Source organism: Euprymna scolopes, chromosome 21 (assembly GCF_053919585.1).
Source record: "Euprymna scolopes isolate OS-2025 chromosome 21, ASM5391958v1, whole genome shotgun sequence".
NCBI classification, from domain to species: Eukaryota; Metazoa; Mollusca; class Cephalopoda; order Sepiida; family Sepiolidae; genus Euprymna; species Euprymna scolopes.
In genome coordinates this window covers 54,982,550-55,002,481 of record NC_136502.1, presented here as the reverse complement: position 1 = coordinate 55,002,481, position 19,932 = coordinate 54,982,550, and the positions used below count along the sequence as shown (strand labels likewise).

At 32.6% G+C, this 19,932-nt stretch overlaps 1 protein-coding gene across 1 annotated transcript in view; it reads left to right on the top strand.

Annotated features, from left to right (window-relative positions):
- The first annotated feature begins 1,112 nt into the window (after positions 1–1,112).
- Positions 1,113–19,932, top strand: part of LOC145242376 (uncharacterized) — a 209,034-nt gene continuing 190,214 nt past the window's right edge. The window contains exon 1 of the mRNA XM_080105380.1: positions 1,113–1,655. Coding sequence (XP_079961506.1) covers positions 1,260–1,655 — 396 coding nt within the window. The 5' untranslated portion in view covers positions 1,113–1,259. The remainder of the gene's footprint in view (positions 1,656–19,932) is intronic.

Here is a 19,932-nt window from a genome sequence, read left to right as displayed (position 1 = left end):
TCTATCTATCCCTCTGTATATATCTATATATATACTCACACATAAACGTTATTTTTACTTAAGTTTTTGTTATCCAAGTTGGATAAAGAGCCTCACCCCTACAATAAATTTCAAGTTGGATAAAAATCTCACCCCTACAATAAATATAAAATATTTTTTAATTTTTATTTTTTGATAACTATTATTAACTACGATTATTAGAAATAATTAAAAAAAAAAGTTTTATTGATACGTAGTAAAAAATATATTTAGACTTATAATTATATTCATATTATATGATAGAATTATATAAGTATTTTAGATATTTTTATAATATTTTATTGTTCTATTATTAAATTAAAATATTACATCATTAAATTCTATTAAATCAAAAAACATTGAAAAAAAGTATTGAACATACTTTTTTTTAATTTCACAATAATTATCAGTTGAAAATATAATTAGTAAAATACAAATAAATAAAAATACTAAACAGAAATAATTATTAATAAAGTTGAATTATATATCATTCATAATTTATAAATAATAAATTAAATTACTTTAAACTAAAAAACACTGTCACATTAATTTAAAAAATTTACAAATATACATTTTTATTTTTATTTATCACAAATATTATTGACAGCTATATTTTATTTATTATATACTCTGATTCACATGCATTTTAATGTGTTTTTTTTAAATACGTGGTATAATAGTTCACTTACGTTTATTAATTAAATATTGTGTGAATTATTTTTATATTAAGTTATATAATATATGACTTCTATAACCTCATAAAAGTGATAGTATTATATTCGTTAGTTATAATAAAATATAATAAAAATATAGTAATATTAAATATACAGAATAAAATACAGAATAAAAAATAAAAATTAAAAAAAAAAATAAAGAAAAAAAGCCAAAGTCAAAACAATAATAACAACCATAGATTTTGTATTGTACAGGTTTGCATATAAATATATATAAAAATATGTATTTATATATATAAATATATGTATATATATAAATATGTGTTTGTTTTTTAAGATTTAATTTATCATTAAATCATATTCCAAAATAAAAAGTTTGTATATTGATATCAAAGTTGACAGCTGTTTCAAGGCATAATTTACTTTCAATTTTATTAAATGTAAATTTTTGACATTATATATATACATATACATATATATATATATTGTTATTTCCTCCTTTTCCAACATTTCGTTTACACATCTCCAAATAATGCTTACACACTGCCATCAGTTTCCCTCTGAGTAATGGCTTCCAGCTCTTTTTCCATTGACGATGCCTTTGAATCGGATGATGACGAAAAAATCCGAGTCTACGGCTCGACCAAGGCAACCTCACCCCTCCAACGACCTGCGTGTCTCCCACAAACACATCGACACACATCGCACCACCGGCATCACTCAGGTGAGGTTATGACGACATCCCCAATCATGGCAGTCTCTTCTGCAGCGACCACAACAGCAGACTTTGTCGATCGGCAGTCCCTTTCATCAGTCGGCGGTGGTGGCACGGGTAGTTTGATAGGTACACCCTGCACAACCCCGACCAGCAGTGGAGGACCTGGCGTAGTCGGAGTGACCAGCTCAACCACAACTTCGGCACCAGGACTTGGTGGAGCACAAGCCTTGAATATGCCTCAGGAGGTATGGATTTAAACAATTTATAAAATTTAACATTTTTATTTTGTAATTGTAATATTGATTTAATGTGTATTTTTGGTGCTGTTGTTATTGCCATTGTTATTCTACAATGGGTTGAACGTCGCCCCCTCCTTAATAACATAATAACTTGGAAATATTGTCTGGACTTATTATTTCATAATTCTTGGATATGTTACTTTGATATATTGTCTGGACTGATTATTTCATAAGAACACAAATATCAATTAACTCACATTTCATCATTTTTCTTAATTCTCATGAAGATCGTGCCTCAGGATGGTCAGGTCTGCATGAAGTTCTCCTCATTGGTCACAGCTATTTGTTAACTTGCAGGATAGCAGGTGATTACCACCAACACCGAGAGCACTATCATATAGACACAATAAACATTAAAGAAATGTTCACATCTTCAGAAGCATCATGTATGCTTGAATATTTATAATAGACATTAAAAACCTGAAATGATGCAATTTTAAGAAGAAAAATCATTTATTATTATTTTTTATATGCTGAAGTTTTTGATGTATAAAAATATCTTCTTTGGAGCTAGACTTTATTATTTTTCCCCCTCACTTTGTTGATATTAATCCAAGGGGGAGGGGTGTAACTTCCGTTGAGATAGAAGTACCAAGCACAGCATATCACCCAAACTTGACGTACACCTGGCCGGACATTTTCTATTTCAACGAGAGTTTTGACCCACACTTCTCTCTGAAAAAAAAGGTTTGGCCCGGAGATATTTTTCAGCATATTAAAATAATAATAAATAATGATAATGATAATAATAATAATAATAATAACGAAGAAGCGTTACAGGGAATGAAGAAGACTGAAGCTGCAGATCTACATGCTCTACACCCCCATCATACATCCCTCCATTGTTTCACCACCGTTCCCACCAATAGAAAAGTGATTGATACCAAAGAGCCGAGAAGGGTCAAGGAGGATGGAAAGACCGAGGAGGTAGCACTGGCCAGACCTCCGCTGGACAAGTGCGAAGAGAACTGGGATCTTGGAGAGGCTTAATGCCACTCAAATTCCAGTATAAACCAATGGCCACTGCCAGCGAGAAATCAATGGTAAGAGGCTGTTGCGATGATGCAAATTTATTTGCAAATGCTATCGAAGGAGGAGGAGAGAGCTAGACGTCTGGGGAGACTTGTTGTCACTCAGCTTCCAGAGAGCACCACAGGTCTCCAATCAGATCGTTTGCTGACTTGTGTGAAAGCTCCATGTGAGCCAATAATAATAATAACCCACTCCCTAAAAAAATAGTGGTATCTGCATCAGATGGCGCGACACCAAAACATTTTGAAGAGTTAGAAAAGACCATGGGGGAAGACTACTAATCAAACTTCCATTAGAAAAGTATGGAGAATACTATTAAGCTAAGTCAAGCCAGCGGTATTCATCCTAAGCTGGTTGAACTGGTTTCCCTCAAAGAGGTAGTGTCTAGGGAATATCAAGCGGTTCCCAGTCGCATGTATATCCCAGTTATGGGAGATGACAAGCACTGAGACCTTGGAAGGGGGGGGGTTGCCACCTAAAGCCCAGGACTGTTGCCAGCAAGAGATCATCAAAGTGGCTGTTGTCATCAGGTGAAATCATCTGTACTGGTTACCGAAAGAAGTGGAGATCATTGGAAATCTGTGTAGACTTGTTGTTACTGAGATTCTATGGAACATCACAGATTATTTTTAGTGAGTGATCGCTGGTGATGGCCAGAGTGAGAACTCCTAGTGAGTGAATAAAATAATAATAATAATAATAATAATAATAATAATAATAATGATAATAATAATAATAATAATAATAATAATAATAATAATAAAAAAAAATAATAATAATAATAATAATAATAATAATAAATAATAATGATAATAATAATAATGCTAATAATAATAATAATAATAAAATAATAATAATAATAATAATAAATAATGATAATAATAATAATAATAATAAATAATAATAAATAATAATAATGATGATAATAATAATAATAAAAATAATAACAATAAAAATAATAATGATAATAATAATAATAATAAAATAATGATAATAATAATAATAAAAAAAAAAAATAATAATAATAACAATAAAAATAATAATAATGATAATAATAATAATAATAATAAAATAATGATAATAATAATAATAATAAAAATGATAATGATAATAATAATGATAATTATAATAATAATAATAATAATAATAATAATAATAACAATAAAAATAATAATAATAATAATAATAAAATAATGATAATAATAATAATAATAAAAATGATAATAATAATAATAATGATAATTATAATAATAATAATAATAATAATAATAATAATAATAATAATAATAATATATCAGTGATACATAATCATAATTGTTTAACAAATAAAAAAGTTTTTAAATGAATAAATGTGTTTTATATTATAATTTAAAATGCAAAACATAAAACAATAAAAATAACATTTTGGTATGTAACCGTCTATCGTACTTATTAACTTATATAATTTCCATAAACTTTCACAATTATTACAAAAACTGCTATTTAATATTAGCCCCAAAGTGGCTGCTATTTCGATCTCATTAGTCACTGAACAAATATACATCAAATTTCATTTGAATTCTTTAATTTCCTGAATAGTAAAAACATAATCCACAATGGTCGTTTTGCTGCTAATAACCATTTTCGAAGAATGATTAACAGGAAAGCAACCACACGTGGTTAATTTATATACAATTTTAATCACGTGAGTACATTTTCATTAATCACGTGATTACATTTTCATCAATCACGTGATTACATTTTCATCAATCACGTGATTACATTTTTCATCAATCACGTGATTACATTTTACCTAGTTAAAATTTGTACATTTCTAATATAAATTGGACAAAAATATTAATTTCTTCACCCTCAATGGGGCACTTACATATACTTACCAATGTTGACACTATTAACCGGAATCGGAATCTGGAACCATAAAGCTTTTTGGGGTCATCAGAAGGGCTATGACAAGAGAATATTCTTTTCATTATTTTGACCCTCGAGTATATATAAGTCAATATCTTATATATTTTTAGATGGAGTGATGTGGTTCTTGATTGATTAACTGTATCTGCATCGGATATATACTCGAGAGTCAAAATAATGATAAGAATAATCTTTTGTCATAGGCCTAGTAATAAGATTCAGAAAAAATTTGTGCTTATGTTCTGATGCCAAAACGATTTTTTTTCATTGTTTTTGTTTAAAACTTCATTTTCCGTTGCTAGTACCAATAATAAATAAATAGTAAATATTTATCGATTTTAAACTCTAACCAGTAAAACTACTATTTATAGATCACCACCCACACGAGGGTATTTTTGTGTTTGTGAAACTATATGCACATATGATAGGAGTTTATACAATAATCTGAAAATTAAAAAAAAAAAGAAAAAATATATACTACAATAACACCATAGCTAAATACTTAGACATTTTTAAAAGAATCGGAATCCGTAATTGTATCAGAATTGGCAATTTGGAATAAAATCTGTAAGTGTATTGGAATCGGTGTCCCATCATTAATCCATGCTTACATGACGACTGGCAAGATGTTAGACAAGTATAACCATTGCTAATGAAATCTAACGATAGAGGATGAAAGAAATCTAACGATAGATGATGAAAGAAATCTAACGATAGATGATGAATGAAATCTAACGATAGATGATGAATGAAAGCTAACGATAGATGATGAATGAAATCTAACGATAGATGATGAATGAAATCTAACGATAGATGATGAATGAAATCTAACGATAGATGATGAATGAAATCTAACAATAGATGATGAATGAAAGCTAACGATAGATGATGAAGGAAATCTAACGATAGATGATGAATGAAATCTAATGATAGATGATGAATGAAATCTAACAATAGATGATGAAAGAAATCTAACAATAGATGATGAATGAAATCTAACGATAGATGATGAATGAAATCTAACGATAGATGATGAATGAAATCTAACGATAGATGATGAATGAAATCTAACAATAGATGATGAATGAAATCTAACGATAGATGATGAATGAAATCTAACGATAGATGATGAATGAAATCTAACGATAGATGATGAATGAAAGCTAATGGTAGATGATGAATAAAATCTAACGATAGATGATGAATGAAATCTAGCGATAGATGATGAATGAAATCTAACGATAGATGATGAATGAAATCTAACGGTAGATGATGAATGAAATCTAATGATAGATGACGAATGAAATCTAACGATAGCTGATGAATGAAATCTAACGATAGATGATGAAAGAAATCTAACGATAGATGATGAATGAAAGCTAACGATAGATGATGAATGAAATCTAACAATAGATGATGAATGAAATCTAACGGTAGATGATGAATGAAATCTAACGGTAGATGATGAATAAAATCTAACGATAGCTGATGAATGAAATCTAGCGATAGATGATGAATGAAATCTAACGATAGATGATGAATGAAATCTAACGGTAGATGATGAATGAAATCTAATGATAGATGACGAATGAAATCTAACGATAGCTGATGAATGAAATCTAACGATAGATGATGAATGAAATCTAACGATAGATGATGAAAGAAATCTAACGGTAGATGATGAATGAAATCTAATGACAGATGATGTATGAAATCTAACGATAGATGATGAATGAAATCTTACGATAGATGAAGAGTGAAATCTAACATTAGATGATAAATGAAATCTAACGATAAATGATGAATGAAAGCTAACGATAGATGATGAATAAAAGCTAACGATAGATGATGAATAAAAGCTAATGATAGATGATGAATGAAATCTAACGGTAGCTGACGAATGAAAGCTAATGCTAGATGATGAATGAAAGCTAACGATAGATGATGAGTGAAAGCTAATGGTAGATGATGAATGAAAGCTAACTATAGATGATGAATGAAAGCTAACGGTAGATGATGAATGAGATCTAACGATAGCTGATGAATGTAATCTAACGATAGATGATGAATGAAATCTAACGATAGATGAAGAGTGAAATCTAACATTAGATGATAAATGAAATCTAACGATAGATGAAGAGTGAAATCTAACATTAGATGATAAATGAAATCTAACGATAAATGATGAATGACATCTAACGATAGATGATGAATAAAAGCTAACGATAGATGATGAATAAAAGCTAATGATAGATGATGAATGAAATCTAACGATAGATGATGAATGAAAGCTAACGATAACTGATGAATGAAATCTAACGATAGATGATGAAAGAAATCTAACGGTAGATGATGAATGAAATCTAACGACAGATGATGTATGAAATCTAACGATAGATGATAAATGAAATCTAACAGTAGATGATGAGTGAAAGCTAACGGTAGATGATGAATGAAAGCTAACGATAGCTGATGAATGAAATCTAACAGTAAATTATGAATGAAAGCTAACGATAGATGATGAATGACATCTAACGATAGATGATGAATAAAAGCTAACGATAGATGATCAATGAAATCTAATGATAGATTATGAATAAAAGCTAACGGTAGATGATGAATTGCATCTAACGATAGATTATGAAAGAAATCTAACGATAGATGATGAATGAAATCTAACGATAGATGATGAATGAAAGCTAACGGTAGATGATGAATTACATCTAACGATAGATGATGAATGAAATCTAATGATAGATGATGAAAGAAATCTAACGATAGATGATGAATGAAATCTAACGATAGATGATGAATGAAAGCTAACGATAGATGATGAATGAAATCTAACAATAGATTAAGAATGAAATCTAACGATAGATGATGAATGAAATCTAATGATAGATCATGAATGAAAGCTAACGATAGATGATGAATGCGAGCAAAGTTTGTGCTGAAGTATAATCATAGTTTGCATAATGTTGCATTCACTCGCACCAAAAAAGATGAAGATGAGCAAATGTGAATGATGCAGATTAATTTTGAAAGCGGATGTTAAATCAGAGTCGTCCTTCTTCTAAACGAATGCCTTTGCAAAAGCTAATTTATAAAACTCTGCCTTAAAGGATAAGGAGCACATTTTTCTTGTACTACTTTCAATAAGTTGACATTTTTATGCTATTGTTTGATTGTGTCTGTATAAAGAGACATATAGATTTTTACAGGAGAGTTGAACTGTGAGTCTGCCGCTTATAACAAAAGTTGATTTTACTGATCACTGATAAATGTTACTTGTATGTATATCATATATATATATATATATATATATATATTTATTCACGTTTTATCTGCTTCGTTACACAGGTTTCAGTTACTGAATCGTGTCAACGATCCAATAACTTCGTCAGACAGACTAGTAACTGAAACATGTGTAACTAAGCAGATAAAACGGTAATAAAAAATATATATTTGCTCTTCAATAGTATTGAGCATTCTCTTCAGGTTTTTGAAAATGATAATTTTTGCTAAATATATATATATATATATATATATATATATATATATATATATATATATATATATATATATATATATATATTATTATACTGTTGGTAGAATTTTTCAGTAACTCATAACAACAACACAATATGTCATTCCAAAGAGTGCTCAATGCATGAAACAGAACAATATATTGATTGTTGGAGAGCTATTAGCTACACATTAGCAAACGTGTTTCAATGACCCCAATAGCTCTCCAACAATCAATCACTATATATATATATATATATATATATATATATATATATATATATATATATATATAAAACAAAAAAAATTAGATTTAAATTTTTTCTATCTTATTTTCTCCCCCCCCCTTTTTTTTCTTTTTCCCCACCCACTCTTATTATATGTTTTCCCTATTTTACTTCCTCGTTCATGTTTTCTTCTCCTTTTCTCATTGTCCACCCCTTCCTCTACCAATATTCCTCGATTTTCATCATTTTCTTTAATAGTCCCTATTAATTCACCCCGTATTTTTTTTATCGTTCCATTTCTAATCTAAATGTTCTCACGACGGTTTTACTTATTTTTTTTTGTATATTCATGTAGTGTTATAATGTCGATTTTTTTTATTCTATTCTAATGAGAAGCATTTAGTTTTCAAATGCCATGGAAAAGAGGTTCTTTTCCACTCTCAACTCTGTCCTTATTTGTCTGATGATTTAATAAAGTTCTACGTAACTTTTTTTCTCATCTTTTTAATTCAACACACACACACACACACACACACACACACACACACACACACACACACACACACACACACACACAAACCCGATACTATGACCACAAAAATACATTCAAAAATAAAAAACACCGTATAAAAACAACACTAGTGAATAAATACTGGGAACTCAAAGAAAGCGGACATTCGCCGGTAGTCGAATGGAAAATAATGAGACAAGCTACCACGTGCAGACATTTAGACGACCCATGTAAATTATGCCTCCATGAAAAATTTGCTATCCTGTACTTTAAAGAACCTCAAAATCTATTAAACTGTAGACGAGAAATAGCAAACAACTGTGTTCACAAAATAAAACTTACTCTAGGATAGCGATACAAAATAGCTTTAAAACTAACAATAACAATAGAAAACAAACAAATAAATAAATTAAATAAACATGAATATACATAAACGATCACACATATATGTATATATATATGTATATATATATGTATATATATGTGCATGTGTGTGTGTACACATAGGTATATTTATATATATATAAAAAAAAGGAAGGAAAACGTCTACCTTAAACCACTAACCTAGTTCTAAAACAGATCCTTTGTTCGATAAAATGCATGCCCATTGGCTGATAGGAAGGGGCGCGGTGGATACTAGAAAGCTGATTGGCTAACTAGAAATCCTCAACATATATAAAAACAAGAAGCAACCACAGAATTCGCGCATAAGCCTGACGAATCCTATAGTGGATGAAACGCAGAATATTCAGTGTAGCTTAATCGCCATATATATTTTATAAATTACTAACTAGCTCTACCTACGTATTGAGCACTTTTGAAGTAAATACTTAAAGTTTACGCATACATTTACACTTTCGTATATTAGGTTTATGTGAGTAAATGAAATAGTTATATATATATATATATATATATATATATATATATATATATAGTCATCCACATACAGTACTGTTTCGCTGTTTCACAGGTCTTGAGGACTGGTTTCTTTATGTTTTATTTATGAACTCGAGGACTTCTGGTTTTAACCGACCATTTGTCCAAAACATCAATGCTAATGTTTCGGAGAAATAGTCGGTTAAAACCAGAAGCCCGGTGTCCAGTGTCGTGACGATGTAAATTTGCTTATATTAATAAAAAAAAATACCTTACTCTTCTTTTATTGAGCACTCTTACTAATAATATGTTTCCATTACGTCAGTTTGAAGTTATAAGGTATTTCTAGCTTCTCTATCCAATTTTCGGATTTTAATCATGTCAGAACGCATTTTATTTCCTTTTGACGGATTGATTGTTGCTATTTCTTCTGATGAGTTAAGGGTATAATAGATTCACTGATTGATATAATAATTAAGTGATTGATTTTGTGCTACGAAGCAGATACTGTCAAAAATTGTAAACGTCCACTGAATTAAAGGAATAAATTATAAGATGGCCAACATCATGAACTTTGGAATATCGTCTTTTATCATTTATTCACTATATATATATATATATATATATATATATATATATATATATATATATAATATATATGCATATATATATTTATGTATATATATATATGATTATCATATATATATATGATTATCATATATATATGATTATCATATACATATATACGTATATATATATATATACATAATAATCATATATATATATATGATAATCATATATATATATGTATATATGTATATATATATATATATATATATATATATATATATATATATATATATATATGATTATCAAATATATGCACATATATATGTATACAAATATTGATTAATTGATTAAGTCTGTATGCACAGACATAACACGTATGCATAAGAGAGCTGAGCCGTGAGTCAGCCCCTTAGAAAGAAAAAGTTGATAATCATGAAATTCCAATTCTTTAAACTCCTTGAAGCAGATCTACATAAAATGAGAAAGACGGTTGGTAGATGGGGGGGGGGGCGGGAAGGAGATGCGCACGTTGTCGGCTCATGTTCTGGAGTCTGGAAAGAAAAGAAAAAAAAAGATTCATGAATCCGAATATTTTCGCGATCGTCTGATGAAAACTTGTTGGCTTTTGTGCGTCTCCCTGCGTAGGATGTGTAAATGTATGAGTACAATGCACGCATCTGATTTCAATAGCGTCTTTTTTTTTCATAACGCGTTTTGTATTTTTGTATTTGAATGTCGGATTGTAAAGGGAAATAGGTGCAGGGGTGTGTGGTTTATAGCATAATGGATATTAGCACTTACTTTGTGATTTGCGTGTGTGTGTCATGAAAAAAATATCTGGGCACTTTTGCATTTTAGTTTCTGAGGAAATTTTTTTGTTTTCATTTTAAAACTTCTACTCAGAACAAAAGGAAATAATTCAATACAAATGTTTAAATTTTGTAAGATAAAAAAGGCAAAATATTACACACATTTTCTAATAATGACTGCTCAAAACTATTTATAAATTTTAATGATTTGTTTTATTGCGAAAATTCAATTTTGTAAAAGAAACTAAAAGGTTGTATTTTTTAAAACATATTTTTATAGAGTGACGACTCTCATTCATTTCAGAATTTTCTTTTATTTCGTAATTTATTTCTAAATTCTAATTATTTTATAAAACTTTAAAAAGTCGTGTTAATTCGATAAATACACAGATAATTAATGCTTATTTTGTGTTATTCGTGTACGTGTTTTGGTTTCACCAAAAAGTTGTGCAAAACTTTTTTGGAGAAACTTTGTGAATTGTCTTCCCCTGTTTTGAGTGGAAGCTTTCGAAAATGAAAACGAAAAAGTCATCAAAAACTAAAATGCACAAGGGCTAAAAAAACGAGAGAAATCATATTTTGTTATATGAGTGTTTTTTATAGCCCAGATTGTAGAAGGATATGGCTGCAAGGTGAGGGTATGTGGTTTATGGTGTAATGGATACCAGCATTAACTTTGAGATTAGGTGTGTCTTGTTTAAAAAAACACTGAGAGATTGATGAACCGTAAGAATGGTTAAACGGTTTTAATACCAAACAAATATACGAGGGGCGTGCAATAAGTAATGCCCCTGACCCACTTTCAGTTGTCAGATCTAGCTGAAATTTTGCATGTGCAATGATTTATATCTCTACGGGTTATGTGGCACATTACAGCTCTGAACTAATTGTGGTTTCTGTTTTACAGGTGTTTGACCTGAGTCAGGTGTGAAATTGAGCCTGTTGAATGTCGAGCAGTGATTTTGTATTTGAAAGGACGCACACCATAGGAGACTTTTGATGAAATGAAAGAAACTTATGGTGATAATGCCCCATCATATGACCTTGTAAAATGCTGGCATCGTGAATTCAAACATGGCCGGAAGTCTGTGGAAACAGCTCCCAGACCTGGTAGCCCCCCCCTTCTACCATTGATGAGGCATCTATCCATCAAGTTGAGGCTGCCATTTTGGAAGATCGGCGCATTACTATTCGCCAAATAGCCCAAGATGTCAAGATTAGTACAGGGGCTGTGGAAACTATCATTCATGACCATTTGCATATGCATAAGGTGTCTGCCAAATGGATCCCCAGGTTGCTCACACTATTCCAGAAGCGAGAACGTGTCGAGTGCTCTAGGATGAATTTGGAGATGTGCCAAGAAGATGAGTCAAAGTTTTTCAAAAGACTGATTACACAGGATGAAACCTGGGTCCATCACTATGATCCAGAGACCAAAGCCCAGTCAATGCAGTAGAAGCACTTGGACTCATCACCTCCAAAGAAGGCAAGGGTGCAGCCCTCTGCTGGCAAGGTCATGCTCACAGTCTTCTGGGACCAGGACGGAGTAGTGATGACAGATTTCCTGGCAAAGGGTACCACAATTAAAGGAGCCTATTATGCTTCACTTTTGAGGAAATTAAGGGAAGCTATCAAAATCAAGAGGCGGGGCAAGATCAGCAAAGGTACCCTCCTCCTGCAGGACAACGCTCCGGTCCACAACTCACATGTCGCCAGATCAGAAGCACGGGCGTGTGGTTATGAAATCCTACCCCATCTTCCCTACTTTCCTGACCTTGCACCCTCTGACTTCCACCTCTTCCCAGCCATGAAGTTGTTTTTGAAAAGAAAGCGTTTTCCAGATGATGCAGATTTCTGAAGTCACGTTGTGGTTGGAGGATCAACCTGGGGGTGTTTTACAAAAACGGTCTCCAGAGCTGCATCAAATGATGGGAGAAATGCATAACTCTGGGTGGTTCCTATGTAGAGAAAGACTATCAATGGCAGAAGGGGGGGCGATCAGGTCTGGGAGCTGTTTCCACAGACTTCCGGCCATGTTTGAATTCACGATGCCAGCGTTTTACAAGGTCATATGATGGGGCATTATCACCATACGTTTCTTTCATTTCCTCAAAAGTCTCCTGCCGTGTGCGTCCTTTCAAATACATGTGACATGCAAAATTTCAGCTAGATCAGACAAGTGGAAGTGGGTCAGTGCATTACTTATTGCACACCCCGTATATATAGAATTATGGTCGCTACTCACAGACTACCTCTCTTCCTCTTCCTCCATGAATACATCCCAGAATTCCATTGCTTAAAGCCTAACCGGTCTTGCCATGAAGGAATCTTATTACAGCTCCTGGCTATTTTTAAGTAATATTGTGTTTTTGCATGAAAACTAAAAGTTAAATTTCCAATGTCATTTGATATTAGTCTTTATTTCCTTATCCTGCTATTCTCATTTTAATAATATATTTATTAACAACCTTTTTGTCCTCCTTTAAAGCAAATGAATAGATACTAATTTACTGTTTGCATATATACTCTATACTTACCTCCGTCTCTTTTCCACATAATTAGAGGGGAACCCATCTTCAAATTTATTTTAATTTTTAGTCAAGGAGTGTAACTTTATTAAGTAGGTAATTAATATCTCAAGCACTAGATCAATTAATCCTAACTACCCATATAGAGGCACAGAAATACCTGGTCTAGAACCCAGGTGCGGGACTACCTTTCTTGGTGCGGATGGACCAATATACCTCATCAGATTATCCATCTAAGAGAAGAAACCCTGATATTTAACCTGAGCTACTGACCTCATAGATCATGGAACCAAACAAACGGCCTCCCTAGTTCTGGTTGACAACATTCCTAGAGCTGGTGACTCAAACAAATTATGAGTTTGCACACCTAAAAACAAGGAGTAGGTAGGCTCTGCCTATCACCTGACTTTCATACTCCTTCTTTGCATAATAACTTGGCCCATGGGTACAATCACAGGGACTCAGCAGAGACACCCAGTGCCTAGCCTTGTTTCCTGACTAAAGTAATGAATGTTATCCCCCCCCCGCTTCCATCTCATTCCTTCTGTTAAAATTGGGCATCTTGGGCATGCTTAATTGCCACATATCTTCATGTGATTCGACTGTGCCACTTTTGTCTGATAGGTTTGATAGTTTGTCTCCGATTGACAGTACAGTAGTTTGGTGGCACTTAGAGTGGCTGCTTTATCATCAGTTGTATAATATTTGGATGGTTGTAGCGCCATGTTGCGTATGGGAAGGGACCCTGCATTCATCTCCAGTAGGCTTTCCTGAGGCCACAATCCTATAGATGGAGAGTCAGCTGATGGTCTACTTGTCTTTGCATATTTTGGTATCATACACATCTACCTTGTCTAATACTTCTTTCCTTAAAACTGAAACTATTAAATAAAATGACAGCACAAACTAAAAATATGATACAACCAGACACACACTCAAATAAAACCAATTCACTTCCTCCCTTGAGGCTCGCATTCACAAATATCCATGGAGTTGTAACTAACTTAGATGATGTAGAAGCAAATTCCCGATATCTTAGCACTTAGTGAAACTAACCTACACTCTTCAATCCCCTCTAACCACTTTAACATGTCTGGTTCTCTCCCACTTTGTCATAAGAAATCAGAAAGACACATGCACAAACTTGGAGTCTATATTCATAATACCCTCCCCATGATTAGGGAATCTAAACTAGAATTAGGCGATCAGGCATTTATGTGCTAAGATTAGCTATTTATATTTTCTCTTCTATTTTCCTTCAACCAAGGATTGTACCCTAATCAATCACGTCTCTGATAGCATAGATTCAGCACTCTCCCTAGATACTAGCACCAAAGTCCATGTATTTGGTAACTTTAATGTTCACGACAATAATTGTCTTGGTTTCTCTACTTATGCTGACAAAGCTGGTAGCATCACATTTTCTATATCTCATCCCCTGGCACAGACTGTCACATTCCTGACCTGTCCCCCAGATGGCCAGGACCAACAAGCCTCACTTCTAAACCTATTTCTGACCACAGATCCAGAGAATTGTGTGACAAATGCTCATCACAGTATGATATTGAGAAACATCACTTTAAACTCTCAACCTTAAGTTGAAAGCCATTGCTCAAAACGACAAGGGACTTCAAGAAGACTGACTAGGAAGCCATTAGGGATCACATCAGATGGAATAATATCTTTTTTTTCTTTCTGTGGAGCAGTGTGCAAAAGAGGCTACTGAATGGTTCAAAGCAGCAATGGAACCACACACAGAAGGCTTATAGCAAACCCCACTCTCCCCAATGGTTAACTTCTACTTGTGCAGTTGCTATTGCGCAAAGGCAGCATGCATTCTGCATGTTTATTTGACATAATTCCAGTACGAATGAACAAAAGTATATAGAAGCTAGAAATATGATAATTTTAAGATTGGAATAGATGCAGCCAAGAGAAAGATGTTTTTGAATTTTGGAGATGACGATTGGTTATTTGCATTATTTTTCAGACTACTGTTCTCATCTTGAATGTCATTTTCACAATGTTTTGGTCGATGTAACCTCTGACCTTCTTCAGGTGTATCTTGTCAAACTTGGGAATGTTTCTGTTGAATTCGGAAATCTGGACAAAATTTCGAATGGAATTCTTTATTTACTTCATGGGGGTAGCATGCTCTCGTTCCATCAGCCATGAGTGGAGAGAGGTCCTAAGTAATCTGCAATTGTATTTTTTTGGTCACCCACACTGAGAATTGAACCTTCAACCTTCAGGAGAATATCGCTTTTATAGTCATACTCACGATGACACTCAAGAAGAGAACAGTAGTCCAAAGAATCCGAACAACACATATTAAATAGATACTCTGCTGAGGTTGCCCCAGTTCTCTTTAAACTCTTCAATAAATACCTTATCGAGTTTTGCTTTCCTGACTGTTGGAAAATTGTTCTTTGGTACCAATTTTTAAGAATTCAATTATCACTCCATTAGTCTCCTCCCTCTCTTCATCAAAACCTTTGAGTTCTTAATCAATCAAGCACTAGTCCACCAACTCACAGATACTAAACTTCTTTCTGATTTATGGATTTAGGCAAGCTCGCTCTACTGCCGATATCTTAACTGTAATCTCTTACCATATATACCAGACACTGGATAAGGCAGGGGAGGTTAGGGCAGTTGCCTTAGATATATCCAAGGCTTTTGACAGGGCCTGACATTAAGTTTTTCTCATGGAAATTAAATCCTTCTTAGACAAGAGAAAAATCCAGGTTGTCATCGATAGCCATATGTCAAAACAACACAATATAAATGCAGGTGTGCCACAAGGGTCGATCTTAAGACCTTTCTTATTCCTGATATTCATAAATGACCTCCCTGATGAAATCTTCTCCGAGATGGGTATATTTGTTGATGACACCATGCTCTATAAAAGACACAAGGGGAAAACGAATGAACACATATCTAAGGCAATAGCTGAAACCTTAACGGAAGACCTCCAGTTTGTAGGGGAATTGGGACGTAAATGGATGGTAACATTCAATACTGATCAGACTAAGCTTATTTCCTTTAACAATTACAAGAAACCCTCTCAACCACTGATTGCCATGACTAAGAATACACTACATGAGATTACTTCATTCAAATTCCTCAGCTAGACATCCACAGGCAACACGAGTTAGAACAAATAGATTGAGAACATTCCTATATTGATGTGAAGAAGGTGGGCTCTCTCTACCGTGCTAGAAAATTACTCACACCTGAGAGCATCCTATATCTCTACAAAGCAACTATTCACCCATGCATGGAGTATTGTTACCACATCTGGGCTGGTGCATCTGCCACTAGTCTCTCTCTCTCTTAGACAAGGTCCGAAAAAGAATCTCCAATCTCATAGGTCCCCTCACTATCAACAAAATTCTAAGCCCTATTCCATTGCCAAAATGTTGCATCCCTGTGCCTATTTTACGTATATTTTTTAAATGGAATATACTCTGATGAACTGGAAGCACTTGTACACACACCCCACCGCTTGCCTTCTCTCTTTGAAAAGGATTTAGTTTATTGTCTGAGGTGTCTCTTCCCAGAAATGACGACAGGGCTGCCCAGGCATGTTTTGCAGGCCAAAGTGCTCTTCCTCGAGGGCGCTAGCTTCAATCCCATTTTCCGACCCTTGTATCACATCTTTCCATCGTGGGAGGGAGATAAATGTGTTACCATAAACTTTTCAGCTTTAAGATGACTGCCATAGAAATAACACTATCCTAATCAAATCATTTCTAATTTTATAACAATTTGATTCAATTAAGAATTTATGGGAAAATCAATATCGTAATAATTAGGTTATATTATTGCGTTGTTGTTTGCTCATTAAATCATTAATCGAACCCAATTGTTATAAAACTAGAATTAATTTGGTTAAGATAATGGCTGCTTAAATGGCAGCCATCTTAAGCTTAAAAGCTCAAGATAACCGAACTGCACGGAAAAATAGGCAGAAACAAGTCCACTTGGCTTTAGCATGGTTCAGTCTCTGATTGCCGAGGACTTATCCTTGACAGGTTTATGTCTGTTTGAGAAAATGTTAGGGTCACACAGAGTTGGAAGTTTAGATGTAATTCTCGACAGGATGTGATGGCAGGAAGTGATGTAATAGTGTTGCACATCCTGTGAGGAAGTCATCCTCCTGTCTTTTAATCTCCGACACAAAAAAGAAAAGAAAAAAAAATTAATAATAATAATAATAATAATAATAATAATAATAATAATAATAATAATAATAAAAAAAAAAAAAAAAAAAAAGAATTTGAACAAGATTCCATGTCTGACTCGGTTTGATAGGATGATCTTGCTTCTACTACGGTTTTAACGATTTCAGTTCAACACTCTTCATAAGCATGTGAACAGTTTGCTATGATGTAATATGATAGCGAATGCTTTTATGCAACATTAAGCCGATTTGAATAACAGGTGTTTTAATCAAAGACAAACTGTAGTAACCCCCTTCTCAGTGAATTGACAAATGAATAACTGATTGTGTGTGTGTGTGTGTGTGTGTGTGTGTGTGTGTGTGTGTGTCGGCTAGAGGAACTATCTACAGGTCGATGTGACTTTCGTTATTTTGTTTTTATGCATATTTTGCGCTGATGAGAGCCTCCACTTGTATAAGAATAATAATAAAAAAATTCTATGCAGAGACCTATGATATATGTAAAAATATCAGTAAAGGACCGAAACAATTATACGCTTGTATAGTTAATAAACCTAAAACTTTTTTGAGATGTGCATACAAACGAGTATACTAATGTTTCATCTTTTCGGGAATCATCAGTGCAGAGGGTGTCATGATTAACACCAGTCGATAGATTCTAATCCGGCAACAGAAGCCATTTCTGGCTCCATTAGCCAGGACCTAATCCATTCGGCTACCGTTAACCGCGAGAAATATTGCTGAAATTTAAACATTTATTTTTTAAATGCTTTTTAACGTCTGTCAGAGTGATCTAATCATTATATGATGATCTGCGCATAAAAGTTAAATTGACCGACTTTTATTTCAACTGAAAGTGCTCAACGATAAGAAACGAGTTTCTTAAAAGGACTGACATAATAATTTACTACTATATATATATATATATATATATATATATATATATATATATATATATATATATATATATATATATATATAAAGTCATCCACATACAATACTGTTTCGCTGTTTCACAGTGCGGCTAGAAAAGCAACTACCTCAAGGCAGTATATATATATATATATATATATATATATATATATATATATATATATATATATATATATATATATATATAATATAAAGCTGAACGTCTGTGTGTGTGTCTGGTCACGAATAGACTCCTATATGGTTGGTTGACTATTATAAAAAAAATTGATCACATATAATGATAGAAGATGTATCGAGACACAGGAATGGGTATGTTTGATCTGGCATAATGATGATTTATTAAAATTGTGGGGTCTGCATACGCGCCTGGTCCACAAAGTATGGAAATAAAAAATTTTAAAATAAAAAAAAAACCCGTTTACAAGTGTTTTTGATATAGATGTACATAATAATACTTTGATAAGTATGTTTTAACTTAAATAGGGATGGTATAATAAAATTGTGGGGTCTGCGTTCGCGCCTGGCCTCTATAGAATGGAAATAGGCACAAACTTTAATAAAGACTTTTCATATCTATCTGCGTAAGTATACTTTGATAATTATGTTTCAGTTTGAAGAAATATGGTATAATAAAATTATGGGGTGTTCGTTCGCGCCTGCCCTCCATAGAATGGAAAATATGTCACAAAGTTTAACAAGGTTTTTTAATATAGATCCACAGATTATTGTGATAAGTGTTTCAGTGTGAACAGGTATGGTATAATAAATTATGGGGGTTATCTATTTTATTTCTACTTTCATCATTTGATACCCCCAAATTCGAAGCTATCTCTTTACAACCCTTCCTTTTCATAACCTATCATACTTTCATAAATCAGAGTTCATTTTCTGTAGGCTGTTTTTAAACCCAGTCAACGACGGGTACTTTTGCTAGTATATATATATATATATATATATATATATATATATATATATATATATATATATATATATATATATATATATATATATATATATTAGTGATGGGATGATTCAGTTTTTTCCCCAGATTCCGATACAATTACTAAATTCCCGATTCCGATACAAGTACCGTTTCTGATTGCGATTCCGATTTTTCA